Below are 24,973 nucleotides of genomic sequence, written 5' to 3'. Positions count from 1 at the left end.
AACGTAAGTTGATATAAAAAAGAACAATGCCTTCACTTAAAACACAATATCGGCAATTTAACCAAAAAGTACAAAAACATGGCATGGCGTACCAGATACTTCGAAAAAATAATTGCAGTGCGTGAGAACATTTAATTAGCAAACGAGTTCAAGAAGTTATCTTCGTATCTACTCGAAGTATCGCAGCATTGAGAATAAAGATCGTGCGAAAGTTTACTGGCACTAATAACTGGTCTGAGATCCGAATAGAAGAATACAGACGACAAGAACGATAAGTGCAAAATTACTTGAATCGAGGTAAACTTCCAGGAGCCGGTGTGCTGTTGTTTTCATATGAATGAGGATTCACACACATAATTATTATTAATATAGATCTGTGATATGGTATTGAGGAGAGGATGATACCAAATACGGGTTTTGTATAATCTAGTGACTAAACTGTTTGACTTTATTAGAATATTTATATTAATAATATTCAAAGAAAGTCAAACAGTTCATCACATTTTTAACTTATTCATACTTTTACAACAATTGAAACTCCACAGGCCCAACTTAGTACATTTGTGATGGTAAGTTCAGTCAATGAATACACGAAGAGAAAACACGCAAGACGTGCTTCGATTTCATTATTTGATGACCCTTTCAACTTAACTTTAAATTATAGGTACTTTGTAATACATACAATATACGAGTATAATACAATGATGTATTATAATGTAGGTATAATTTAATTTTTTTAAAGAGTTATGCCTTTTCCTAACTTCTTCGTGTTTTCGTGAATATTAAACAAAATAAAGTTAATCTGCTAGGTATGACCATCTATGTTACGTCATCAATTCTGGGAAAGTTTGGTCTTTTAGAAAAGTAGGCAGTGACTTTTTTTAAATGTTACATAAAATTCAAAGACAAGAACGTTGAATACCATTATGAGAAAGTAATTTACAATTAGAAAATTTTACAAGAATTTGTTCAAACAAATTCTTGTAAAATTTATATACCTAAAATGGACTCAGAGATTAATATTTCGAAAGATATATATATCAGACTACACCCGCGAAAGTCCGTATCGGGATATCGGGATAAAAAGTTGCCTATATGTTATTCCAGTTGTCCAGCTGTCTACGTACCAAATTTTATTGCAATCGGTTCAGTAGTTTTTGCGTGAAAGAGCAACAAACACGCACACATCCTTACAAACTTTCGCATTTATAATATTAATAGGATATAGACAGACATATATCAGAAACATAGGTAAAAATAACAAAGATATTATACATACCATTATTTTCATAAGTATTTATCAATACTCTACTCCTTAAAACTTCGGTGTGTTTTCAGTAGCAACACTTTCAAACGACAATAGGTAGGCAGGTACACTGATTAATCGTCGTAATTTAATGTATAGATATCGTATTGGCAGGCATTTGTTACACACATCCTGTCTATTACTTTTAGCGGAACCATTAAGTAAACCCCACAAGTTCCTGCCACTGACAGGCTTAATGTTACCTAATCGTATTAGCGATTTCGACAAGACAACCTTGTTAATTTTCTACGTTACCTTACCGATACGTTATAAAGCCAAAGTTTGGTAAGATTCTAATAAAACTTATCATTCAATGAGTTTTTTTTATGAAATATTAAATACACATTGATAGTATTAATTTAAATAATTCTGTTGAATTTATTACTTATTTAAAATGCAGTTAAGGAGAAACTACATCGTAATATTGTTTATAAAAATCTTAATAATATGGTTTCTTTTTTTCATTATCTTCTAATTGGTTGAAAAATACAATAAATTAAATTTGAAATCAGCCACACTTTATGAAACAATTAAAATATTTTTACGCTCTCTGTGTTTTCACACAGCGGTTTTGAGGAATTTATATTTTATACACGTTAAAAATAAAGAAAACGAAAAGGTTTTTTAATCAAACTTAGAACTCGTTTTACGATCAACCTAAACTAATCAAACCTATATTTCGGCTTTTTTATTATATATTTGATATAGTTTCAACTGTTTATGACAAAGAGTTAAAAAAATGCTTAGACGATTTATTTATATAATAGGTAGGTTCTATATTACAGGTACCTACTTTAAAAAAATTATTGCTTATTTAATATTTATAAACAGCAATTGAAATGCGATCGACAGATATCAAGGAATTTTTTTTTACAATCATCGAATGCGTCTCATATATAGCTGGTTTTGGAACTTGCAAAACTCGTTCTATTGATATAAAAAGGTATTTTTATGAAAACACAACACTCGCCTTTACTTATAAGGAACTGCATGTATTTTTGTAACAAATTAAATACTAATATTGCAGCTTAATGCACAAAGATTATAAATCGACACACACCCGTTATCGGTAAACATTGTTTTTTATCAAAATAATGAATTCGAACATCAAATTGAGTTATCATAATTTTTTGCTGATTAAGTAGTCATTAGTTGTACATCGTACACCCTACTTAATATTCACCATTAATGACTAAAAAATAAGACAGATTTTATGATATCCTCTACGTCGCTCTATAGTTTTTTTTTCAGTTTCGAAAAAATATCTATATAGAACAAGTAACAAATTAACAAGTGAGCCATTTTATGCAGGAACATTGATCGCTCGTCCTAACCTAAAGAAAATTGGTGCATGAAACTCATTAATTATTTTACACTACCCACACAATGAATACAATAGCGCATTGTATGCTTACTAGTCTTAGTAGAAATTTATATATCATAAGATTTGAAGAATGAAATATGTGATGCCGATAAAACAGGCGGGATATCGGGTATAAGAATGTACAATTACAACTACAATTCATAGTAGTGTACATACCGTTGGGATTTAAAAGGATTTAGAAGAATTATTTTTAACAAAGAACTAAACCGTCTCCAAATTGTCCGAACTAGACTAAATTTAATCGGAAGAAAACAGTTTCAATTAAACGATGCAATATTAGGACACATACTTATACTAATTCATTCATTTATTTTGTACGGTTTGTACTTATGTATGTATGTTTGTGTAACTGACTCCTTTAGACCCTTCTCCTCCTTTAGCGTCGACGAACCCACTATCAATAGCAATTTAAAATTATATTGCTTATATGTTATTCTAATGTATAAGCTGTATTACTTTAAAGTTACATTAAAATCCATTCAGTAGTTTTTACGTGAAAGAGTAACAAACATCCATCAAACCATACAAAACAAACCTTCGCGTTTATAATATTAGTAGGATAGTAGGATAAGATCAAGTGAGACAATTTAGTTTATTTTATTATCAAAGCGTATTTTTAGTTTTTAAACTGTATTTACTATTTTACTACTGTGTATACTTATTTCTGAAGTAGGAAAAGATAGTTCCAATCCAACTATAACTTTTCGAGTATTTATTAGGTGTTCTAAGTCTAAAATGTTTTCAGATACATATAATGAAAATGGCACAAGTAATGCCGCTGTAAGTAGTTGAAAGTTAATCAGATATCATCACTGTCGTGGCCATCTCTATTAGTGGTTTTATGACCATGATCTCGTAACATAATTCACTCCTGTGTTACACAATAACCTAAACAAAATATGTACTGTACACATAGAATTAGTTTTGTTTCATTTATGGATATGAAAACCTAGGTATTCAATTATTAGAATTGTAGTCAACGAATCTAGATAAATAAACATGAAGCTAAATGGAAGTAGATAAATGTAATTGATAAAATTCCTTAACATACACAACTTTTCTTTTATATAATAGTTTGTTCTCTTCTAGACGCAGTTAATAAAACTTGTCAAACAAAACTACATGGTGATAATATTCCTTTAAAACCAGTTCTCTCTTCCACCAAAAAGAATTCTGTCAAAAAATCTATTCCGATAAAAACTTAGATCGATGAGGTCAACCGCGGTGTAATGACCGATGCTTAGTTGATTTTTTGCAACCAAGATGTATTTTGATATTTATAGTTTGCAATGAGTAACCAGCTAAACGTGAGCAATCAGTACAAAGCGGGATCTCGCTCCTCTTTTTATGCCTCTACTGGTTATGTCACTTTTTGTGCAGAAAACAAGCGGTAAATAAATACACTCAAAAGTATTTTATAATTTAAACTCATTATAAATGAAACAAATATCTCTTGTTTGTAACGTGAAACATCTTATTAGTTTTCTAATATATTAGAAATTATTTTCTCTCTCCACTAACCCTAGAAAAAACAATATAATAAAATCAGCATCACTAAATTCCGCTCTAGAATGCGCTATTGTATCGGTATCATGCACTTACCTACATAATAATATAATAATAAATATGAGCGAGCGAATGAGCGCTACTCAAATAAAAAGTAATATGCATAAACATTTCAATGTGCAATGTATAACCTATCTTTGAATTTGAATCTTTATTGTTGGTTAATAATGCATTTTATTACAGGACTGACAAATACTGGAGAGAGGTAAGTTATATCTTCATAACTTGCGTACCGAACTAGTTATCGGTTTTCTGATTTGGATGTAAAGATTAGATTAATATGAGATTATTAGATAAATCTTCTTTACAGAAACAATATAATTAGTCAAATTATATTTAATTTTAGCCTTAGATTGAATTTTTATTAGTTTGCTTATTTAAATTATCTCACACTTCTCTTCTGTTCTAAATACACACGAATTGACTGTTCACGTTTTTGTTTCCGAACCCAATATTCAGCATGATTTAACCAGATCATTTGATGCTTTACAAATGGTAGATCCTAATCATGGTGTAAATTTGATAAATAAACAAGTAGGAACTGCATTAAGTTATTCGCAGGAGAGTAGGTACATGTGGCAAAAATATGAGATTAAAAGCGTGAGTACAAAAAATCGGTCAAGTGCGAGTCGGAATCACAACAGAATACATCAGTTCTATTCTTTCAAAATTTCTCATATATAAAGCATTTCAATGCTATAAAACTAAAAATTAAAAGAATACATCATCTGAAAACTTCAACTATCTAAAGATTACAGTTCACCATTCTGACACTACCTGCTGACAGACAGACGGACGGACAGTCTAATAGACACATAGATGGCGAAATCTTGGTACCAGGGTCACGTTTAACCCATTGGGTATGGAACATTAAATTCCCAAAAATAATTAAGCAAAAAATTCGCTGGGGTGGCTTCTATTGTGTTACAAATTACCAAATTAAAATGATCTCATTGTGACCTTCGAGCACTACCTTCCCATCCAATGAAATGGTTGTCTTGAAGTGGCATGGAGAAGCTCATTTAATAGACCATAGGTGACTGACAAATAGACGATGAAGGCCACTATAGTAGATAGTAGGTACTAGGTATGATCAAAAGAATCCCTAAATGAGGTCACATCAGAACAATTGTCAAATGAAAGCCATAATTCAGTCATTGTACATAATTCGAAAGAAATAGAAACAGTGACTTGTGACTTCCTTAGATATTAGGTCATTCGGACGCACCTATCAATTTATTGGAGGAATTCACTATTGTCTAAATTATTAGAATTAAGTTATAGGTTTTAAAATGATCGCCTAAAATACATGTCATATTACGCACTTGCCCCCCGAACACAAAATAGATCTTAATATTATGAACGTATCACATCGATTATGTATGGCTATTGGCTATAGACGACATGCGGATCTTTTGTTTTCATTGCGTCACGTTTTAATAATCAAACCTAAATTGCTTTCGATTGAAACCGAATAACTTACATTCCGCAAAATATTAACAAAGACGTAATAATAAACATTTAACGAACAAATATTCTCAACAAAAATGATTTATTTAGGTCCCGTCGTATTTTTCAAATGTACCCACATAACATCAATAATGTTCGAATTGTCCACTAATTACATTATATAACGTAATACTAAAATAATTTAATTGTTGTAGTTATGCGGTAATGTGTGAATCAATAATATTTAAGGGTATGTCTATGTTTAAGCCTGTACGTGTAACAGAGCGTCCTTGGCCATGGTTTTCAGAGGCTCGAATGAAAATTATCTGCCTACCGAAATGTACATTAAAGGAACCTACCTTCGACATATCGCTTTAAGTCCCTTTCGATGTCACACACTCGCCATTGCTTATATCACTCTTCCATTATGAAATCGCCATATAGTCGCCTTGAAGAATCAAACAATTACAGCGCACAGTGATTGACCGCGCAGTGCTCATATCACATTTCAAGACGCCGTTTCGCGGCAGAAGCCCGATCAATACTGGATTTTGTCGTAGCTGGCGGATAAGGTAAAAAAATATAGCGATATAGTACGCTTGCGCGCGCAAACTCTTGTTGACTGACGATTGCATGTTAACATGTATGTTTGTGTGTGTCAGAAAACGAGACCGGCGAATTGGTCCCCGGCCCGAGTAACCAAGTACATACATACTGAATAACCAACCGAACCGTGTCCAGCCGAGGCCATTGTGAGCTAATGTAACCCATTACTAAACAGAGACATTAGAATTTAGATTACTATTACTTTATTAAACTTCATAACGTTATCAGTACTTACGATACAAACAAAAAAAATCCGTTTCTTAAGGTTGCAATTTAATATTCATAACTTCATAAGTCATAGAACAAATTTATTTTGCACTCAAATCGGCTACATCATCATTGAAACTCAATAAAAAAATATGATTGAATGCGCCATAGATGCAATACTTAGTAGGTATGTACCTGCATAGTTGTTTTAGCTAACTTAAAAAAAGAGAGGTAATCAATTCACCCGTATTTCTTTTTTGTCTTTGTAACCTCAGATCTTTCGACTGGGTGAATCGAAAATTTGGTCTTATTCTGACGAAATTTTATTTGCAAGCGGTTTCTTTTTGGTTCAAATAGTTATATTATATAAATATGTTTTAATTGATCTTCTCCCGACCACGTAGTTATTTATGTATACGTATTTACTATTTATTATGTGCCTTGACTCTTGGGTCTAATAAAGATACAATAAAAATCCTATAAAGGTTAAGATTTTGTATAAAATTTCGAATTCCTAATGAAATCACTACGAAGGTATCACATTTTTTTTATAATTATTACCTGCAGTAATAATAAGAATTTTTTTATAATTATGTTTAGAAGATATTATGGTCTAAGATAACCCAACAAAAATGTAATAATAATGTTACATCGTGTATGGTACACGTTTAATACAACTACTAGCTGTGACCCGCGCTTGAAACCGCGTAAGTCCGTATACCGTAGGAATATCGGTATAAAAAGTGCCTATGTGTTATTTCAGTTGTCCAGCTATCTACGAAGCAAATTTCATTGCAATCGGTTCAGTAGTTTTTGAGTGAAAGAGTAACAGACGCACACATACATATGCATCCATCCTCACAAACTTTCGCATTTATAGTATTATTATTCGCCAATAGATGTCAGGAAGAGTCATAATAAATTGGGACTACTCAAACGCCTCCTATTTGTTAAAAAAGTAAGTTTAAGTCGATACGAATATGACATTTTCTAAAAAAAATTCCTAGCTTTTTATTTATCGCCCCCGAAACCCCCTATATACTAAATTTCATGAAAATCGTTGGAGCCGATTCCGAGATTCCAATTATATATATATATAAGAATTGCTCGTTTAAAGATATAGGATAAGATAAGCACATTACAAATGAATTAATTATTTTTGTGCGAAAAATTCTATAAATCAAATAATAATTTTAGATAATATAAACTATGTATATAACGAATAAACTCAAAAACTATTCTAATTTCTATCGATTTAAAAAATGCTCTTATCATACAGAGTACTTTTGTCATTAGAAAGCTTGTAAGTTGTAAGTTGTATCTTTATTCAGAAACATGGGTAATTTTTTGGGTACATAAAATTTTTTTTACACCATTTATTCAAAAGCAAGATACTTCCTAAATATTTATCTAATTAGCCTTTTAAATGATTTAATTAGTCAGATATCATTCTAAATTTTAAATATAGGATGCTATCTCGCTGAATGCGATTACACTTTCCTAAATTCAATGACAACTGAAAAAGGAATATGCATGTATTTTTTTATTTTCTAATCTGATAATTTACAACACTATAGACTAAGAAAAAAAAATTTGGACACCGAAAAAATAGTAGAAATATGAATTAAAAAAGCAGATCTAAAAAACCGTCATAAAACAGACATTTTAAACGTTTTTCATTTTGGCGCGCTTGTTGTGACGTCACAGTTCATCATAACAAAGGCACAAAAAAATTTAACAAGTCAAGAGCATAGTTGGACACGTTTTATTTACACACTTTATTTGAACACCGATACCCATTTTCCTTAATATATCGTCATGAACCAATCTTTTTACGCTATAGTACAATGAAATAATTAAAACGATTGTTACAAGTATTTACATTCAGGGGTTTCGTGTTGGATATAATAAACAGAAATGATTTTGACTCGTATCTAATTACTACAATATCTTAGGCTTAAAGCACAATATTATGTGTAAATTCTATATCATGTGTGACTGTTTTTTTGTCACATTCCTATTTCTGTTAGGTTTCTTAATTTACAAAAATGACAAAGTTAATTATATGGAATACTTTTCTCCCTTAGAAATTTGTCTATAATCTATATACATTCATTCCTCTTACTTTTATAATATATTAAAGACATTGGAAAATCTGATGCCTTCATAATCTATGTCATACTTTATGGTACGTGCTTGTCTATGATATCATTGTACATGTTCATTTATGTCGCGTTTTCATAGGTACATTTGAATTTCCCAGACTTTTGCTCTTTTTAAAAATTTATTTCTTATTGAAATAAAAATTAAATCGAAAAACATATACGGAAATAATTAATAAGACGCAATTAAGAAGCGATAAAGTTTATCAAAAAATATGTATTACTATTAATCATATTCATACAAAATGCATATCTTATTATTATACCTTTAAACGAGCAATTCTTGTATATATATATATATATATATATATATATATATATATATATATATATATATATATATATATATATATATATATATATATATATATATATATATATATATATATATATAATTGGAATCTCAGAATCGGCTACAACGATTTTCATGAAATTTAGTATATAGGAGGTTTCGGGGGCGATAAATCGATCTAGCTAGGAATTTTTTTTAGAAAATGTCATATTCGTGTTTTATTCGTGTTTTTTTTTCCTGACATCTATTGGTGAATAATAATACTATTTTGCTTCGTAGATAGCTGGACAACTGAAATAACACATAGGCACTTTTTATACCGATATTCCTACGGGATACGGACTTACGCGGTTTCAACCGCGGGTCACAGCTAGTTCCCTATTAATACGACAAAAATTTTGTGTTACAGTAATATAAAAAGCGCTGCATAGCTGACAGTTATCAACTAAACTAGCTTTTGCCGGCGGCTTCTCATGTGTTGAATTTGGAGTTGATTAATAGATGTTATTATACACATAAACCTTCCTCTTGAATCACTCTATCTATTAATTTATTGCGTAGTTTTAAAGATTTATGCATACTTAGGGACGGAAAAAGCGACTTTGTTTTATAGTGTGTAGTGAAGTCATATTAATATGTCAATATCTTGTCATTGGAAAATGACAACTCGGTATAAATCGTATGAGATATGTAAATATTTACTAATAACAACAATAAGTTTCTCGCATTTAAGTTATAAAATTCGAAATGTTTTATTGGAAATTAAAGAGGGTTACATAAAACAGGAAGTATAGATATAAAGAATACGAATCTTAAATTATTATAGCTCACGATGGTTGAAGACTTATTGCCGAATGGATCCAGCAAATCTGCAGCCAAAAGAATGGACAGAGATAATATCTTGCCCTTCATTATATTACCAGTTTTGTTAATTATCGCTACTTTATCTTTCACAGTAACAGTAATTGTTATGATATTTATCGGAATGGGTGCACTGTATGTTCAATCTCGTCCACGTCAGAAAAACAGGTGATACTTCTTGTTTGTCAATTTAACTTGAATTGTAAATCTTTTAAAATGTTGGCCCCCTTCAGCAGTTGTATTTTTCAGTCCACGAAAATTGAAATAAATCACAAAGCAAGCTTTTTTGAACATTAATTGTTTCTACTTTGTGAATGTATTTCCAGATCCCCATTTTTTTATTCTTGGACTCTATCATCGGGAATATGTTTATTTCTAGTGTTTGAGCTTGGGATACTAACACTGCTAGAAATTACCCAACTAGAAAACTTCTTATTTTTAGTTCTTTTAACTAGTACATGTTACTTTTTTTATAAAATGAAGTCCATAGCTGATTACGAGTTGTATACTGGAAAAGGAAAGGAATATAGGTATGTGATTTCATTTATTAGACACAATATCATAATATGGACATATATATGTGGATCATAGTTAAATATATTCAGTTTTTTATTCACAGTCCTGTATTAACATCGGACTCTTATTACTGCCAGATATGTCAGTTAGAAGTAAATGAAAGATACTTCCATTCGATTTGGTATGTACCATTTAATAATTTAAACTGTTTGATCTCCATTATTCTTGAAATTTTTATACAAGGAGTACATATTAGCTGGTAATTCTATGAGGAACTAGTTTGTATGTTGGGTTATTTTGAAACTTATATATTATAAGAAATATCAATTGAAAAGCAGTTTATAACTATATTAAAAGCATGTTCAGGTATATTATAATGTTGAAAAAAAAATTATAATTATTAATTCATTTGATGTTCAATATATATTCAATATATTTGCACACTGAATACAGTATTACAAAACAAAAATAATGCAAATTATAACATGTGCAGAAGGTGAACTTATTGCTATAAGCAATCTTTACCAGACAACCAAGAAAATAATTGATAACATTTAGTGTGGTGGTAATATAATATAATAAATATGCAATGTACTATATAAAATATGAATTGTGTATCATCAAAGAATAAATAGTTTTTTCATGCGGTAAATGTTTATTCTAATTGCTTAATAAATGTTACAGGTGGGATTGTTGTGTTTTCAGACCAAACTATATTTACTTCTTGTGTGGCCAAGTTTTTGCATTTGCTACCTTACTCATGGGAACAAACCTGGGTCTAACTACGATTTGTCAGCCAGCATTACTATATGGGTCAATATTAGTACCTCAAGACTGCAATGATGTCTATTTTGAATTTTAGTTAGTATATTTTAAAAATATTTATTTTTTTATATATCTAATTGCTAGCCCAGGTGAACTTGTTAATTTTTTAAATTTATGATAGTTATTATGCAATTCTAATCTTTTCCTTCTTTCTGCTATAAAAATCCATTTAAATCTGTGTAGAAGAATTTTATGAAAGAAAAAATTTGTATCAAAAATTAAGAATACTCAACATCCTGAAATTTTACATGTTTGAAAGTTCACATGAAGACAGGATAATTTCTACCTAGTCCGCTTATATACAATAGCTTAATACTTGTGTGTTTGTTTATCGTTCTATCACATTATGACTGTCATGCCACGTTTGATTTCAGCCTAGCATTATGCTTTGTATCCTGTATTTATGGTATTGGATACATCTTGATAATTGCCTTGGTTTTATTACGACAATTATTTATTTATCTTCCGAAGTATACTGGTGAGTAAACAGACATTTAAAAGTTTTATCCGAATTTTTGTATTAACTTATATATAATTAGTAAAATGGCCAAATAAACAAAACTATCAAGTATAAAGAAACTATGTAGAAATTTTTAAGTTGATGTAAAAAAAAATTATATAATTTATATGTAATGATATGTTCATGTGTTTTTACATGACAATATTTTTTAAATAACTCAATATAAAATAAAAAACACAAATTCCTCTGAGCTTTTGGGAGTTATAATTTGTTTTTCTTTCAGAACCACAGTGGAAACGATTATTTAACGTATTAACAGTATAAATTGAAAATAGCAGTATAAATTTGTGAAGATAATCATAAATTCAGGATAAATGGAGTATACATACATGGAGTATATTAGCTAAACAATAAACTTTGTCTATGATATTTTATATTTTGCAAGCTTATAAGTATATCATTTAGATAAGTGCAGAGATTATATTTAAATTGCATTGTATTATTTTGTTTAATAATTTTTAGTTTGTAAATAGCTAATTCCAATTTTAAAAAAAATTATTTGTGTATGACCGAATTGACAATGGGGCCATCATACAGTCATCTCAATATTTAATTAATAAATATAATCAATTGATTATATTTCTAAGACTGATATCTTGTATATTTAGTTCTAATTAAGTTATACATCACGCCATATTAACAATCTTTTCCTTAACACGATCCATTACAATAATTATTATTATTATGCTACGGTTTGAGGACCCTTTTCGCAAGTTCTTGTGAGCCAGTTCCTCAACCAAATATCAGTTTGTCTCGTAAATAAAATAATGATGCTGCTCCATAGTTACACTCGCGCTATAGCTATTTTACTAAATAATAAGGTATGAAAATAAAAAATATACAAATACTTTAGGATTTATTTATTTAGCATATATCAAATGAAATCTTCCACGGTCCACCAAATTAAAATTCCTCTCAATTTTAAAATAGTGAAGGAAATAGAAACACACACACACACAAAGCTTGGCATGTAGAATATTATGATTACTTAAACAGAGATTAGTAACATGCTACGTAGGTAGGTACCGTTAGATATATATTATTACCTAGGTTAATTAAATACATAAACAGATAATATAAATACCTACATATCAACATCCATTTATCCTTATATAGATCAGTACACATGTCGTGACAAAGACATCGGTGTAGATATACATGTAATATATATATATATATATATATATATATATATATATATATATATATATATATAGAATTAATCGTCCGGTGGTTTGTAATCAGGTACTACTTGTAACACTTTCTGTCGCCATTTCAACTTCCTCACTTCCTGTTCACGTTGTAAAGCATTTAGCGCCGGCAATGTCCTCCAGCATGTGAACGTCTTGAATAGAAGATTACTGTTGATAACGAAAGGAATCCATAAATAAATAACGAATTCGGTCTCAATCTATGTACCTAAATCTGTATTTTATGTATTTTTAAGAAAAATTTACTAAAGAAATAAAGTGATATACATATTATACACCAATAGATATTTTATTTAAAACCTTTACTAGCCGCGATATTTCGTTCTTTCGCATAAACAAGACTGCATCAGTCGCTTGCCTACGTAACTCGGGCAATTACCTGACTTTCATATTGCCATACTGAAATGTAATCAACGTTTCAATAACTTTAAAAACATGTTCAAGTTTCCAAGAAAGATTCGGAAGTTGCCTCAAAATCAACATATCACTATAGTACCTAATCCCAATAATAAGTTAAGAAACCTGACAACATTCAAATGTATAAAATTATGAGTACTTCTTACAGGTAGTCATTAAATATATCGAAATCGCTTGAATGTTTCATAAAATACATATTTACCAATTGTGATAATTCACCGCCTTCGTCCATTTCATTGAAAACTCTTCTTTCGTGATTTTTACGTATTGACGGAACATCCGAAATGTTAACTGCGTTACGTACAAATCGTAGTAGTCTTCAGCAACTTGTTTTTTTAAGATGTATTTATAATGGTTCTAGAAATAAGGAAGGGAAATATAGCATTATTATATTATTGTCTAAAATGGTAATTGAATAATTAATGGTTTATTTTGTTATATTATAGGGTGTAACTTTTATACTGCTCGGAATTTTTTTATAGTGCTGCATTGCAAATTGCAAGATAATCAAGCCAGAAGCTTTTTTTGCATTTAATTATAATGAAATAGCCTACTGCTTAATAGAAACATTTTAATCACCTCTTTTAAAGCGTTCCAAGTTCGCGTTAAAATTGTTTTTCTATAAAATGCTTCGGCTAAGTAGTTTCTTTCAAACCACATATCTTCTGTATAAAACATCCAATTTAAAAAAATATTTTTCTTTATCTGGAACTTATAATGCGCACGCGCTTTTTCAACATTTTCCTTCTTTATTTGAATTAACAGTTGAAATGGCCGTAGTCCATATTTCAACATTAAACTTTTTTCGTAATGTAAGTCGGCCATTACAGTTAAAGCTCTTAATCGTTCTGCGTGTTGCTTTTTTCTTATATTTTCTATCTTTTCCTTTTTACGTTTTTCTTTCAATTCTTTCATTCTTTTTAGTTTTTCTTCTCTATCCATTTCAACCTTCTCTAGTTCCGCCTTTTAATACAAGATTGATTAGACAATACTCTATTATGACAAATAAAATAACATACTTTAAGAATTAATTTTATTTCATCACTAGATATTACCATATTAGTTACCTGCTGTTTAAGTCGTATTTTTTCTTCTTCAATTTGTTTTCTTCTCTCTCTAATTATTGCATGTTTCTCTTCTCTTTTACGGGCTCTGGCTTCCATTCTTTGCAAAAATTGAGGCACTTTAAGACAGTGCAATACCAAAGACGGCTCTGTAAAGATTCAATTACTTAATTATGTTTTTATTTGTATTTATAAAATCATGTCATATCCATTTTATTGTTTTCAGAAGGTATTACTTCGCTGATATCCACACGTACCTTCGATTTCTTTGATATTAAGCTCATTGGTTAACAATTTGATTTTCGGTTTTAAATGTTTATCAATTTCGTAATAAGTTTTTCTAACTTCTTCTTTCATGGTGTCTATCGAATGTTTGGAAGCTTCGATTATTTTGTTGTACTTAAGCTCTTCTATCAATTTATTTTGCTGCTCTAGTTTGGCCTTTTGTAATGCAATTATATTTTTTTGAACCTTATACCTACAAATTAAAATCTAATGAAAAAAGCTGAAGCAACATTCATAGAATTCCTACCTCATAATTACTTTATTACGTCAATTGAATGGAAGGTTTATACATTAAAAAGATACCTGTGTTGATAACTATTATAATCACGTAACTGAACTTTTGCTTTGTGTAGGTGTGTAGGCTCTGCCGTTTCAGTAAGTATATTATGTTTTGCTTTACTAATTTTACCAAGAAACATGTTCAGAGTTTGTTTTCTGTGTCGGTTAATCATATTTTCTGCTTTCATCTTGACGTATTCTTTCCATTTTCGTAAATATTTTTTACATAACACTATTTCACGGTTTTCAATTAGCGGTTTTATTTTTAATATATCACCAATTGAGTTTTTTTCTAAGATGATATCTTCAGCGCTCTCCTGTATGTTATTACTGTTCGGATGTACCGTATTTTCTTTTAAATCTCTGTATGCATCACTGTCGTGAGAATGTATCTCATCATTTGGTTCACTGTAATTTGAAGTTACAGTCATCATTATTAAAAGTGATTGCAAATCAGTATCTTTCGTAAATTCTTCAAGATATACTTTATCACATGTTTCTATTTTATTCTGCTCGTTTAGTGTACATTTTGTTTGAAAGTCATTGTCACAGCTGGGTAGAGCGCATTCCTTAGTTTTATCTATATTACTATAATTATTTTTCTCATTTACATCAAAGGGATCTCTTGCGATATCAGTCCCATTATTATATGGCTCGTTATGTGATATTTCTGTTGCCGTTACTTTGGGTAAGATTTTAAAATAACTTTCATTTTCAACTGTTAAATTGGGAAATTCTTGACTATTTTGCACGTATGCACACATTTCTTTTTGTAGCGAATATACTTCACTTTTGGAAGTGTTTTTATGAGAATTTTGAGCATCTGCCTTAACTCGCACATTACATTTTTTTCGCTTTTTACAGTTTTTTAAAATCAATTGATTATCTGCATCCTTATTTCGAAATAAACTATGAAGTTTCGCTAATTCAGTATTCACTTTATAGTACGAGTTATTGTAGATTTTACGTTGCAATTTTCTGTAAAGAAAACAACTTTTTACGTAACAGTTCGTTTACTTATTTACTTAAAAATTAGCTCTTTAAATAAATCATACCGAAGTGATAAATGCCGCAGAAAAGTAAGTGAGTACATACTTATACTACAAATCACGTTATTATAAAACGAGACTCACAAAGTGCTCAAATATTGTCCGAAACAGAACTCTGCCTGCGCATGTATAAAGCAGAATTTTCTAATTAGAGATACAATAAACTTTACAATAAACATTAGTGCCCGGATGTAAGGAAATTTAAATCATACAAATAAAATTGCTTATTCATGTATTAAGTGAGGCCACTCGGACATTCTTGAAAACTTTCAAACGATTGTGAGTCGAGAATTTGTTTTAAATGTAAAATGATAAGCTTAGAATTCTATAAATCAACTCCGATCCCTCTCTTACAGTTTTCAGTTATAGGTACTCGATAAGTGAAAATATTGAAAACTAATTTTATCATATCGGTAAAAAATTAAATTAAGGATACCTACGTACATTTTTGTTTGATTTATTTTTTGTCGATGTTTTTGAGTATCCTTTGCCTGAAAAAAATAATGAACACGTCAAAAATTGTTACAGTATTTATTCGAGATATCCTATACCTTTCGAAATATTATTGTATTGTAATGTGCTTTGCTAATAATTCCTACACTCCTCACCTCATATTTTGGAAAAAAACGACATAAGTAGGTTTTTAGATATTTTTAGTGGGTTTGAATACTTTTAATTTATTACTGTTGTTGCCTGGTAATATTCAAATCATTATATAATAAAACTATAGTAGTAGTAGTTCACCTTTCATTATGAGCCCGCGCTCGGCAATGCACACAACATAGCTGGCATGGGTACGCAAGACTTATCTTATTAGTATTTTTTTTTAGATTCCTTCAACCATTAACTATATTTTATTACAATATCTTAGAACTTACTAACATACCATATCTCTTCGATGTTCAAGACGTAAATAAATATCTTCACAATTATAATCAGGAGCGTATTTTAAAAGTTCAGCGTCCTTAAAAATATTTTTGTTTAAAAGCTCATCCATGATGATTCTTCATGTGTAAACATCACTATGACAATTTATCATTTGAAAAAATGTTAAAAACTAGTATACGACATTATACGAGTCAATGCATTGAATGTGAATGTGAAATTAAAACACTAAGTGTATCAAAATATCAGTACGAAATATAGGGTTGTGGGTTGCGAGGTACCTGTTTTATCAATAATTTTAGGCCGCAGCATTTTTAACATTATGTTGCATGGCAACTCACGCTCATCCCATCGTCAATAGTTTTTTTTTATGTCATCGTCGGCAATGGAGCTGGTGGGTCGCCTGACGGTAAGCGCTACCACCACCCATGAATATTTGGAGAGGCGTAAGGTCGATTGCAGACCCTACGCTTCTACAAATGGATTGCCGACAAATTGGAAAGGCATGAAGGATTGGCGAGAGGAATAAAGGAAAGGACTGGGAAGGGTAAGGAAAAGGGTATGGGCCACCGGTTCCCCCACTCACCGAACGAAACACAGCATTATGCTATTTCACGCCGCCTTTATGTGGGGGTGTGGTAATTCCCCGGTGCGAGCAGGCCCAATTCGTGCCGAAGCGTACTCGACTACCTCATACAAAAGTGGTTGAGGTAGAGGATTGTATGTCCTGCCGCAGATCAAGTGATCTTGATTTTTAAGCTAATGAGTTATTCCACAATAAAAAACAAATACAGCTCACTATTTTTGTTTCCAAAATTACATATTACGAAAACATCTCCTTTAGAAAAACGACTGTTCAACATATTTCTCACATATACCTATACTGTCTGTCCCAGAGAAATTACTAACGGATATTATATTATACGGGTGTAAAGCACATCTAGGTAGTCTGAAAAAGACGTATTCAGTTCTTGAAAGTAGGAACGAGTGATTTGAAAACGTCACTTACGTTGCAGCTACAAGCCATAAGCCAAACGCACATGGCACAAATCTTTCTCTTCACAAGATAAAAACCAGTTGCAAAAGTAACAGTAAACAGCAAATAACTTCAAAATCCCTGTTGGCATTCGTCACGGAAATGAGTAGGTACGACATATTAGGCTCATTACGACAAGAGTTTACTTATTAATTTTTTTGCTTATTTTGAGTCTATTTAATTGACTAGGTTATATTTTAATTACTTTTATTATTTAGCTTAGATACCTATTATTGAAATATTTTCCACTTTCACTGTATACCTGCTTATTAGTTACTTTTTAATGGATAGATAGTATGATGCATCATGTCTCCATGTTAGTGATGGTATAGGGATTACGCATGTATTTTTTTTCTGACAACGCTTTTAGCTTTATTTTAGCTTCAGCTTGAGCTTTATGATAAAAAATTCAGGCACCTCATTAGATATAATAAAAGACAATTCTTAAAATCCGCACTAAAACGTACGCTTGTCATTTTGGCGCGCTTAATGTGACGTCACAGGTCATGAATCATGACAACATAAGGAAACAAATCATAGACAAGTCAAGAAAATGAAGAAATGTTTGTTTATTTGAATGTTTGTTCGTCAATCGCGCTGAAACTACTGAACGGATTTTGATGAAATTTTTCAACAGACAGGTATATGAACTGACTTGGGTGACAGGATACCCTTTTTATCCCAAATAAATTCTCTCTTAGGAAAATACAGGAATCGTGATATCTGTATAGACGGAGCCGAGCGTCTAGTATTATATAAAAAACGAATGAATAGTTGCGGAAAGAAAAAAAGACTAGAGGTTTTCTTAAGAATTTTGCCTCTATCTCAAACATCAAATAATTACTACAATATGTTTTGATTTAAACAATATTAAGTTATATGTGTAAACTCTATGTCATGTGTTATCATGACTATTTTTAATAGGTTCTTAATTTTCAAAAAAGATGAAGTTAGAGTACTTTTCTCTATTGACTACTCCTGAATATAGATATAAACGTCTACATTGACAACATTGACGCTGACTTTATTTATCTCTTTACTCCTTAGTACGTGCTTGGCTATGGTTATGATGTCATAGTTCATTTTCGTTTTTATCGCGTTTTCATGCATTTGAATTTCCCAGATTTTTTTTCGTATTTTTGATAATCAATTTCAACTTGAAATTAAAATTAAATTAAAATCTATTTATGGGAGCTTGATAAAGATGTAATGATGTTACGCATATTCCCCATTAAAGTGTAGTCTATGCCTTATGTATTCGTCTCCGTTTGAAGTTTGCACGGATCTTCAACAGTGAACACTGACAGACTTTGAGTAAAGAGCAGTAGTATACGGGTAACAATTCAATTCAATTTTATTTTATGAATGGCAGTGCTGTGTTGCCATATACGGGTAACTTTGAGTGATTTAATTTGACATATTTTGTTGGCAGCAGGCACTAGGCAGTAGACAAATTGCAGATACATTGCAGGATGCTCAAAGCAGATTGCGGTTTTCAAGTTTAAACTGCATTTTGCTTGTAGTCTCAGTTTCGTGACTAAAGATAAACCTAGTAACTTTTGACCGAGCATCTCGTGCTTCCTATGTATATAATAGTTACCAAATGCCAATGTATTTACCTCTTCATAATGCGTCCGAAAAGAAGTACTTTATTAAAATTCCAGTTACTAAATTAGGCTTTGTTACAGTGTCTTTGCCATTATTTGCGTTTGTTATATGTGTTCTAATGACGATGTTGAAAGATTTTGAAAGAGCAAATAATACTCACTGCAAAGTTCCCAATGTATTTCCGTCGATATCAGCATCTATTGGAAACTATGAACCACAACGAACTATTTGGAAAACGGCTATATTCATTCACGCTCCATTAAGGTTTTTTATAATTTATTTACGATGGGAATATTATAGAAGCATCATTAGAAAAAATTGTTTAATTGTAGTAAAACTAGCAGTATTTTTAAATGTTATTGAAAATTTAGCCTTATTGGGATTGACACAGTGGACATCATCATTTAACTACCGTAAGTTTATCATAAAATCAATAACAATTAATAATTTAAAAGCAAATTTATTTTATGTTTCATTTATTTTTTTTAATTGCCCTTTTTTAGCTTATCATGAGGTATGCTTTAAAACATTTATTGGAACCTCAATATTTTACATGTTCTTCACTTGCATGATGATGACAAAATACAGAAGAAGACAAACAAATTCCCCAACAGAAGCATACTCTTTAAAACTAAAATGGCGAGCATTTTCTATTAATGTTGGGTCCTTTGCATTTGCCGCCTATTTCTTTTTAAGACATAATAGACTGTGTGAACCTTATGGTGAGTAAATGATAAACATCTTGATAATAATTTGGCTTTATAAGGTAATAATAGGCTTTCAATAGTCCACCCTTTTTGTTTCAGTTTATTCTATGTTTGGATTCTCTGAATATATAGTAGTAGTCAGCAATATACTATTTCACATGACAACAATATATGATCTCAAAGTACAATATATTTATTTTACTAGAAAAGGCATAACCATAGAATGACTCAGGATTTTAAGTAACTTATTTTTGGTACAGGAGGATATTAAAGCATTTGGTACAAATGAGAAGTTTTCAGGAATAACATAATTATTTAAATTTATTCTAAACAGATCTTAATTAAATAACAGTTCAAAAATAAATATATCAGTATCATGGATAAAGAAATATTGGAATAACACGGATGTTACATCATTTAGTGCTTACTAAAAAAAAATTAGTACATTTGTTTTTCGACATGCATGTAATAGATGCAGAAAAAAGGAACAAACTTACCTATTGTAGACATTAAGATACTTATATACTCATATTCAATTGAATATTGCTCATCAACATTAGGTGCTGATATAAAATACTTGGGTGATTAAAATTTTTATTACACATAATTATGTAAGTAAATGACCTTAATATTTTTATAGAATGTACATAAATATTAACTATTATTTATGCTATATAGATAATCGTATTGATAATGGTAGCTTAAAACTATACAGGTTGTAAATTGTGCATAAGCATGGAGCTTTAATAAAAATGCTACTTTTTAGTTGTTTCAATATCTACCTATAGTAATGATTATGGATTTCTTGATATTGTCAACATGTTTTTAACATATTCATACCAAACCAGTAAGTATTTGTAAACCAAAATATATTTTTTATTAAATCACATTTTATAAAATAATTACTTTTTAAAAATATAAGTTGATGTAATTTCATTGGAATAATATTATCTTGTCCATATATTAAGTATAATGCTGTCGTCTATTATATTATTGCATTAAAAAATGTAGTTTGTATGCACAGAAGCTTAATAATAGAAACAATTAATAAAATTTTAATCTGTAAAATAACAATAAATAGCCATCTTAAAAGTATTTAATCAGATTTTAGTACAAGCTGATATTAAAATGAGTAAAATAAAATAAAATTGATTTTATAAATGCTTTAAAAAAATAAAAATATCTACCTTAATATTATACGCTTTCGTAATAGTATCACATAATCCAAGTACAAAATTATCAAAAGAAACTTGGACTGTAAACCCAATTAAAACTTGAATTCTTCTTTCATTTTATCTGCAATCATTTTTGCAATAGCAAGAGATGAAGTGGCACCAGGTGATGGTGCATTTCTACAGTGAAGAACTCTGCTTCCAATAGCACCAGAACCAGGCTTGGAATCAAATACAAAATCTTCAATAAGAGTTCCTGAAATTGAACATTCACAACATTCACAGTATACAAAAAAAGCAAGTGCAAAATTTCTTATTTTTATTGGTAACTATAGTTTTTCGTTTTTAATTTAACAAGAAATAATTTAAATTACCAATAATAATTATTCCTTGTTAAAATAAATGCTCAGAACAAAACAATTTACTGTTGAGGAAAATGATATGAAAGACAATGAGTTGCAATAAATATTGAGACTCATATAGCCTAAATACAAAATTTATATGGCAAAATTATTAATTTCATGGTATAACATACCATCCTTTGCCATGGCCTGTGCCCTCACTCCTGCTGGTCCTCTTTCAACATCGCTACTTGTAATGCCCTGAATATATCTTTGTATTTGTTTCACTTGCAACGGAATAAATATGGACCTGCTCATCTCTTTGAGCCCAAAGCCAGCATATTTAAGTGCCATCTTTCGAAATCCAGAGAATGAAAGTATTTCCTTCAATTCTTGCACATTAATATCACCCCACCTGTCATCAAACAAAAAATTTATTACCAAAAAGAAAAATATTAGAAGATATTAAACGATAGGCTATATATGTATCAACAAAAATTCTTACACAACATAATTAAAACAATACTTACCTATAACCTTCCTTACAAAATGCTAAAATAGCATTAGGTCCAACAATCACGCGACCATCTATCCTTGGAGTTAAGTGAACTCCAAGGAAAGGGAACCTTGGATCTGGTACAGGGTATATATTTGCCTTAGCAAGATTACTTTTATGTGGAGATAAATATAGATATTCACCTCTAAAAGGGATGATCCTGGGTTCTTCGGGACAGCCAGTTAATACAGCTACACTGTCTGATTGTAAACCACAACAGGTAAGGACATATTTTGCATACACTGTGTTATCTTTTGAGTTTGTGATAATAACAGGATAGTCTGCATCTTCACCTTCAATGAACTTTTTTACTTCAAAATTCAAATAACTTGTCCCCCCAAACTTATTAAAATCTTCCACATAGGATCGAGTGACCACACCCCAATCTACAATTCCTGTATGTGGAGACCACAATGCCTGTAATCCTTTACAATGCGGTTCTAATTGTTTTATTTCTTCAGCATCTAGTAATCTTATATCTTTTACACCATTCTTTACTCCTCTATCATATAAGTCAAGAAGACGAGGAACTTCTATTCTATTTGTTGCTACTATAAGTTTTCCACACTTAGAATATTTGATACCTTTTTCATCCAAATATTTATACGACAGATTGAGACCTTCAACACAAAGCTTTGCTTTCAATGAACCAGGCTTATAATAAATGCCAGCATGAATAACCCCACTGTTGTTGCCACTTTGATGGAATGCGAATTTGTTTTCCTTTTCTATTAGTGCGATTTTTAAGCTTGGGTGTCTCAAAGCTAACTCTCTTGCAGAGGCAGATCCAACGATACCACCTCCTACTACAACGACGTCATAACGTGGTATGTTTGCTTTGCTATAACTATAAAATTGTTATTACTTTATATATATCAAGGCCAAACAAATGAAAAGAATGTTATAAAAATATGTAAATTTACCTGCGATAATAGCTGCCAAACTTATTTTGAACCGGAAAAACCCTTGAAAACCAATGTACTTTACATAGAGGTGACATTATTAACAATTTTCAATGAACCTTCTTGATCTGCCTAACGCAGTATTATTTGTTGTTTATTTTATGATAAATATTAACCAATAACACTTCGAATATCACAGTAGGACAGATAAGTGGTAATATATATATTAATCATTACTCAAATCAGATCAATAAACAAGTATTTTATGGGTCCGAACCACAGAGTAACTTTTATACTACTTTTATATTATACCCGGTTTAAGCGAGTCCAGTATAGTATTGGAGTAGGTAAGAAGGTCCTCGGTCCTTCGTACGTAATATATAACCAGTATGTAGGGTAGGTTTTTGCTATTGTTTTTATTTTATAGGTAAATTGGAATTTGGAAATGTCTCTGACATTGACAAATCAAATTATGACACCACAGATTAAGAACTAGTTCGTAAGATGACACTCAAGGAATATAGGTATTCCGAATTCCGATATTATTGGTGTTAAAAAACGATTGTTAGAGCATCAAATAAAAAAAAAGATGTGTGTGCGATTCACACACGATAGAAGTGAAACTTCAGTAAATCGACGGAAGAATAAGATGAATATATATATAAAATAGTATGTATATTTCTGTCTCATTCTTCATTCTACACATTTTTGCATCAGGTTTGAAATCACAACGATTCTAAAAAAGTTTCACTTCAAAAACCCTAGTAATATTGACTGTCAGTTGAATTTATTGAATGATCACGTGATCAGAGCACATAAATATAATACCCCATACATACAGGCAACACCAATTACTCCCAGTACTAATGTAGCGTCGATTTATGGCATAAAACAGCAGTATAGCTGCAGTTCTTAATTTCCGAACGAAATTTTCAGCTTTGAGAGTACTGTGTGTTTTATTGTGGGAGTTGAGCACGCATCGGCACGAATTGGGCCAGCTCGCACCGGGGAAGTACCACACCCCCACAGAAAACCGGCGTGAAATAGTGGCATGCCACTGTGTTTCGTACGATGAGTGGGGGAGCCGGAGGCCCGTTTCCTTTTCCTCACCCGTCCCAGTCCATTCCTTCTTTACAGTCGTTAATCCTTTCCTTTTCCCTTACCCCACAAAAGCGGGCAGCGCATTCACAGAGGTACTACCTTTGCGAATGTTTATGGGCGGTGGTGATCGCTTACCATCAGGCGAACCACCAGCTCAGCTGCCCGCTATGACATAAAAAAAAAAATCTGTACAGTGGATATAGTGTATATATTGGAAACACAGATTGAGAACTAATAACTACGTAGATTAGAATTCGGATCAAACTGTAATTTTGCATTTACATATTCGTTTCACAAGACGCATATCAAATGCGTTATGTGACACGGTGTATTATATACGACAAAATATAAAAATAGGGACTGTACAGTTTGTAGATGTTTATATTAATTACTCTGTGGATCCATAATACATATAGTACATAGATATAGATCTTATCCTAGATCTATATACTGGCCCCATTAATTGCGTCGGGTGTTAAAAATGGTTTTTGACCAAAAATTTCATTGTCACCCTAAAAAATGGAATAAAACTGAGTTAGTGTACATTGAAACACAAAGCATTAAAAAAAACTCACGAACTGAGTTATTATAATAATTTACACAATTGTAATCTACGCGCGGGAATATTCAATCTTAAAGGTATTGTAACATCATAACATACATTAT

General features: G+C 30.8%; 5 protein-coding genes across 6 annotated transcripts in view; 2 read left to right on the top strand and 3 right to left on the bottom strand.

Moving 5' to 3' along the window:
* LOC119834654 overlaps nt 1-6,325 on the bottom strand; it is a 61,760-nt gene extending 55,435 nt beyond the window's left edge. The window contains exon 1 of one of the 2 annotated variants that reach the window (XM_038359080.1): nt 6,065-6,325. In XM_038359080.1, coding sequence (XP_038215008.1) covers nt 6,065-6,073 — 9 coding nt within the window. In that variant the 5' untranslated portion in view covers nt 6,074-6,325. Of the gene's footprint in view, nt 1-1,279; nt 1,412-6,064 lie in introns of those variants that run through there. The other variant, XM_038359079.1, reaches the window with a different exon arrangement.
* A 3,110-nt stretch (nt 6,326-9,435) lies between these two features.
* On the top strand, nt 9,436-12,419 carry LOC119834574 (palmitoyltransferase ZDHHC23-A). Its single transcript, XM_038358969.1, has 6 exons — nt 9,436-10,001; nt 10,160-10,363; nt 10,453-10,530; nt 11,034-11,210; nt 11,549-11,652; nt 11,918-12,419. The coding sequence occupies exons 1-6, from the start codon at nt 9,805-9,807 to the stop codon at nt 11,956-11,958; spliced, it is 801 nt and encodes a 266-aa protein (XP_038214897.1). The 5' UTR covers nt 9,436-9,804; the 3' UTR covers nt 11,959-12,419.
* Nucleotides 12,420-12,889: 470 nt separating this feature from the next.
* Nucleotides 12,890-15,480, bottom strand: LOC119834573 (coiled-coil domain-containing protein 191). Its single transcript, XM_038358968.1, has 6 exons — nt 14,975-15,480; nt 14,644-14,864; nt 14,390-14,535; nt 13,902-14,285; nt 13,525-13,679; nt 12,890-13,055 (listed from the first exon to the last, which is right to left on the bottom strand). The coding sequence occupies exons 1-6, from the start codon at nt 15,382-15,384 to the stop codon at nt 12,914-12,916; spliced, it is 1,458 nt and encodes a 485-aa protein (XP_038214896.1). The 5' UTR covers nt 15,385-15,480; the 3' UTR covers nt 12,890-12,913.
* A 3,830-nt stretch (nt 15,481-19,310) lies between these two features.
* LOC119834402 (post-GPI attachment to proteins factor 2-like) lies at nt 19,311-21,107 on the top strand. Its single transcript, XM_038358755.1, has 3 exons — nt 19,311-19,941; nt 20,032-20,250; nt 20,335-21,107. Exons 1-3 carry the CDS (start codon nt 19,524-19,526, stop codon nt 20,460-20,462), a joined length of 765 nt encoding a protein of 254 aa, XP_038214683.1. The 5' UTR covers nt 19,311-19,523; the 3' UTR covers nt 20,463-21,107.
* A 202-nt stretch (nt 21,108-21,309) lies between these two features.
* On the bottom strand, nt 21,310-23,638 carry LOC119834401 (L-2-hydroxyglutarate dehydrogenase, mitochondrial). Its single transcript, XM_038358754.1, has 4 exons — nt 23,228-23,638; nt 22,279-23,151; nt 21,943-22,163; nt 21,310-21,663 (listed from the first exon to the last, which is right to left on the bottom strand). The coding sequence occupies exons 1-4, from the start codon at nt 23,302-23,304 to the stop codon at nt 21,503-21,505; spliced, it is 1,332 nt and encodes a 443-aa protein (XP_038214682.1). The 5' UTR covers nt 23,305-23,638; the 3' UTR covers nt 21,310-21,502.
* Nucleotides 23,639-24,973: the final 1,335 nt, after the last annotated feature.

Source organism: Zerene cesonia, chromosome 19, assembly GCF_012273895.1.
Source record: "Zerene cesonia ecotype Mississippi chromosome 19, Zerene_cesonia_1.1, whole genome shotgun sequence".
Taxonomy (NCBI): domain Eukaryota; kingdom Metazoa; phylum Arthropoda; class Insecta; order Lepidoptera; family Pieridae; genus Zerene; species Zerene cesonia.
Note: the sequence above shows the minus strand (reverse complement) of the source record. Positions and strands in the feature narration are given on the sequence as shown.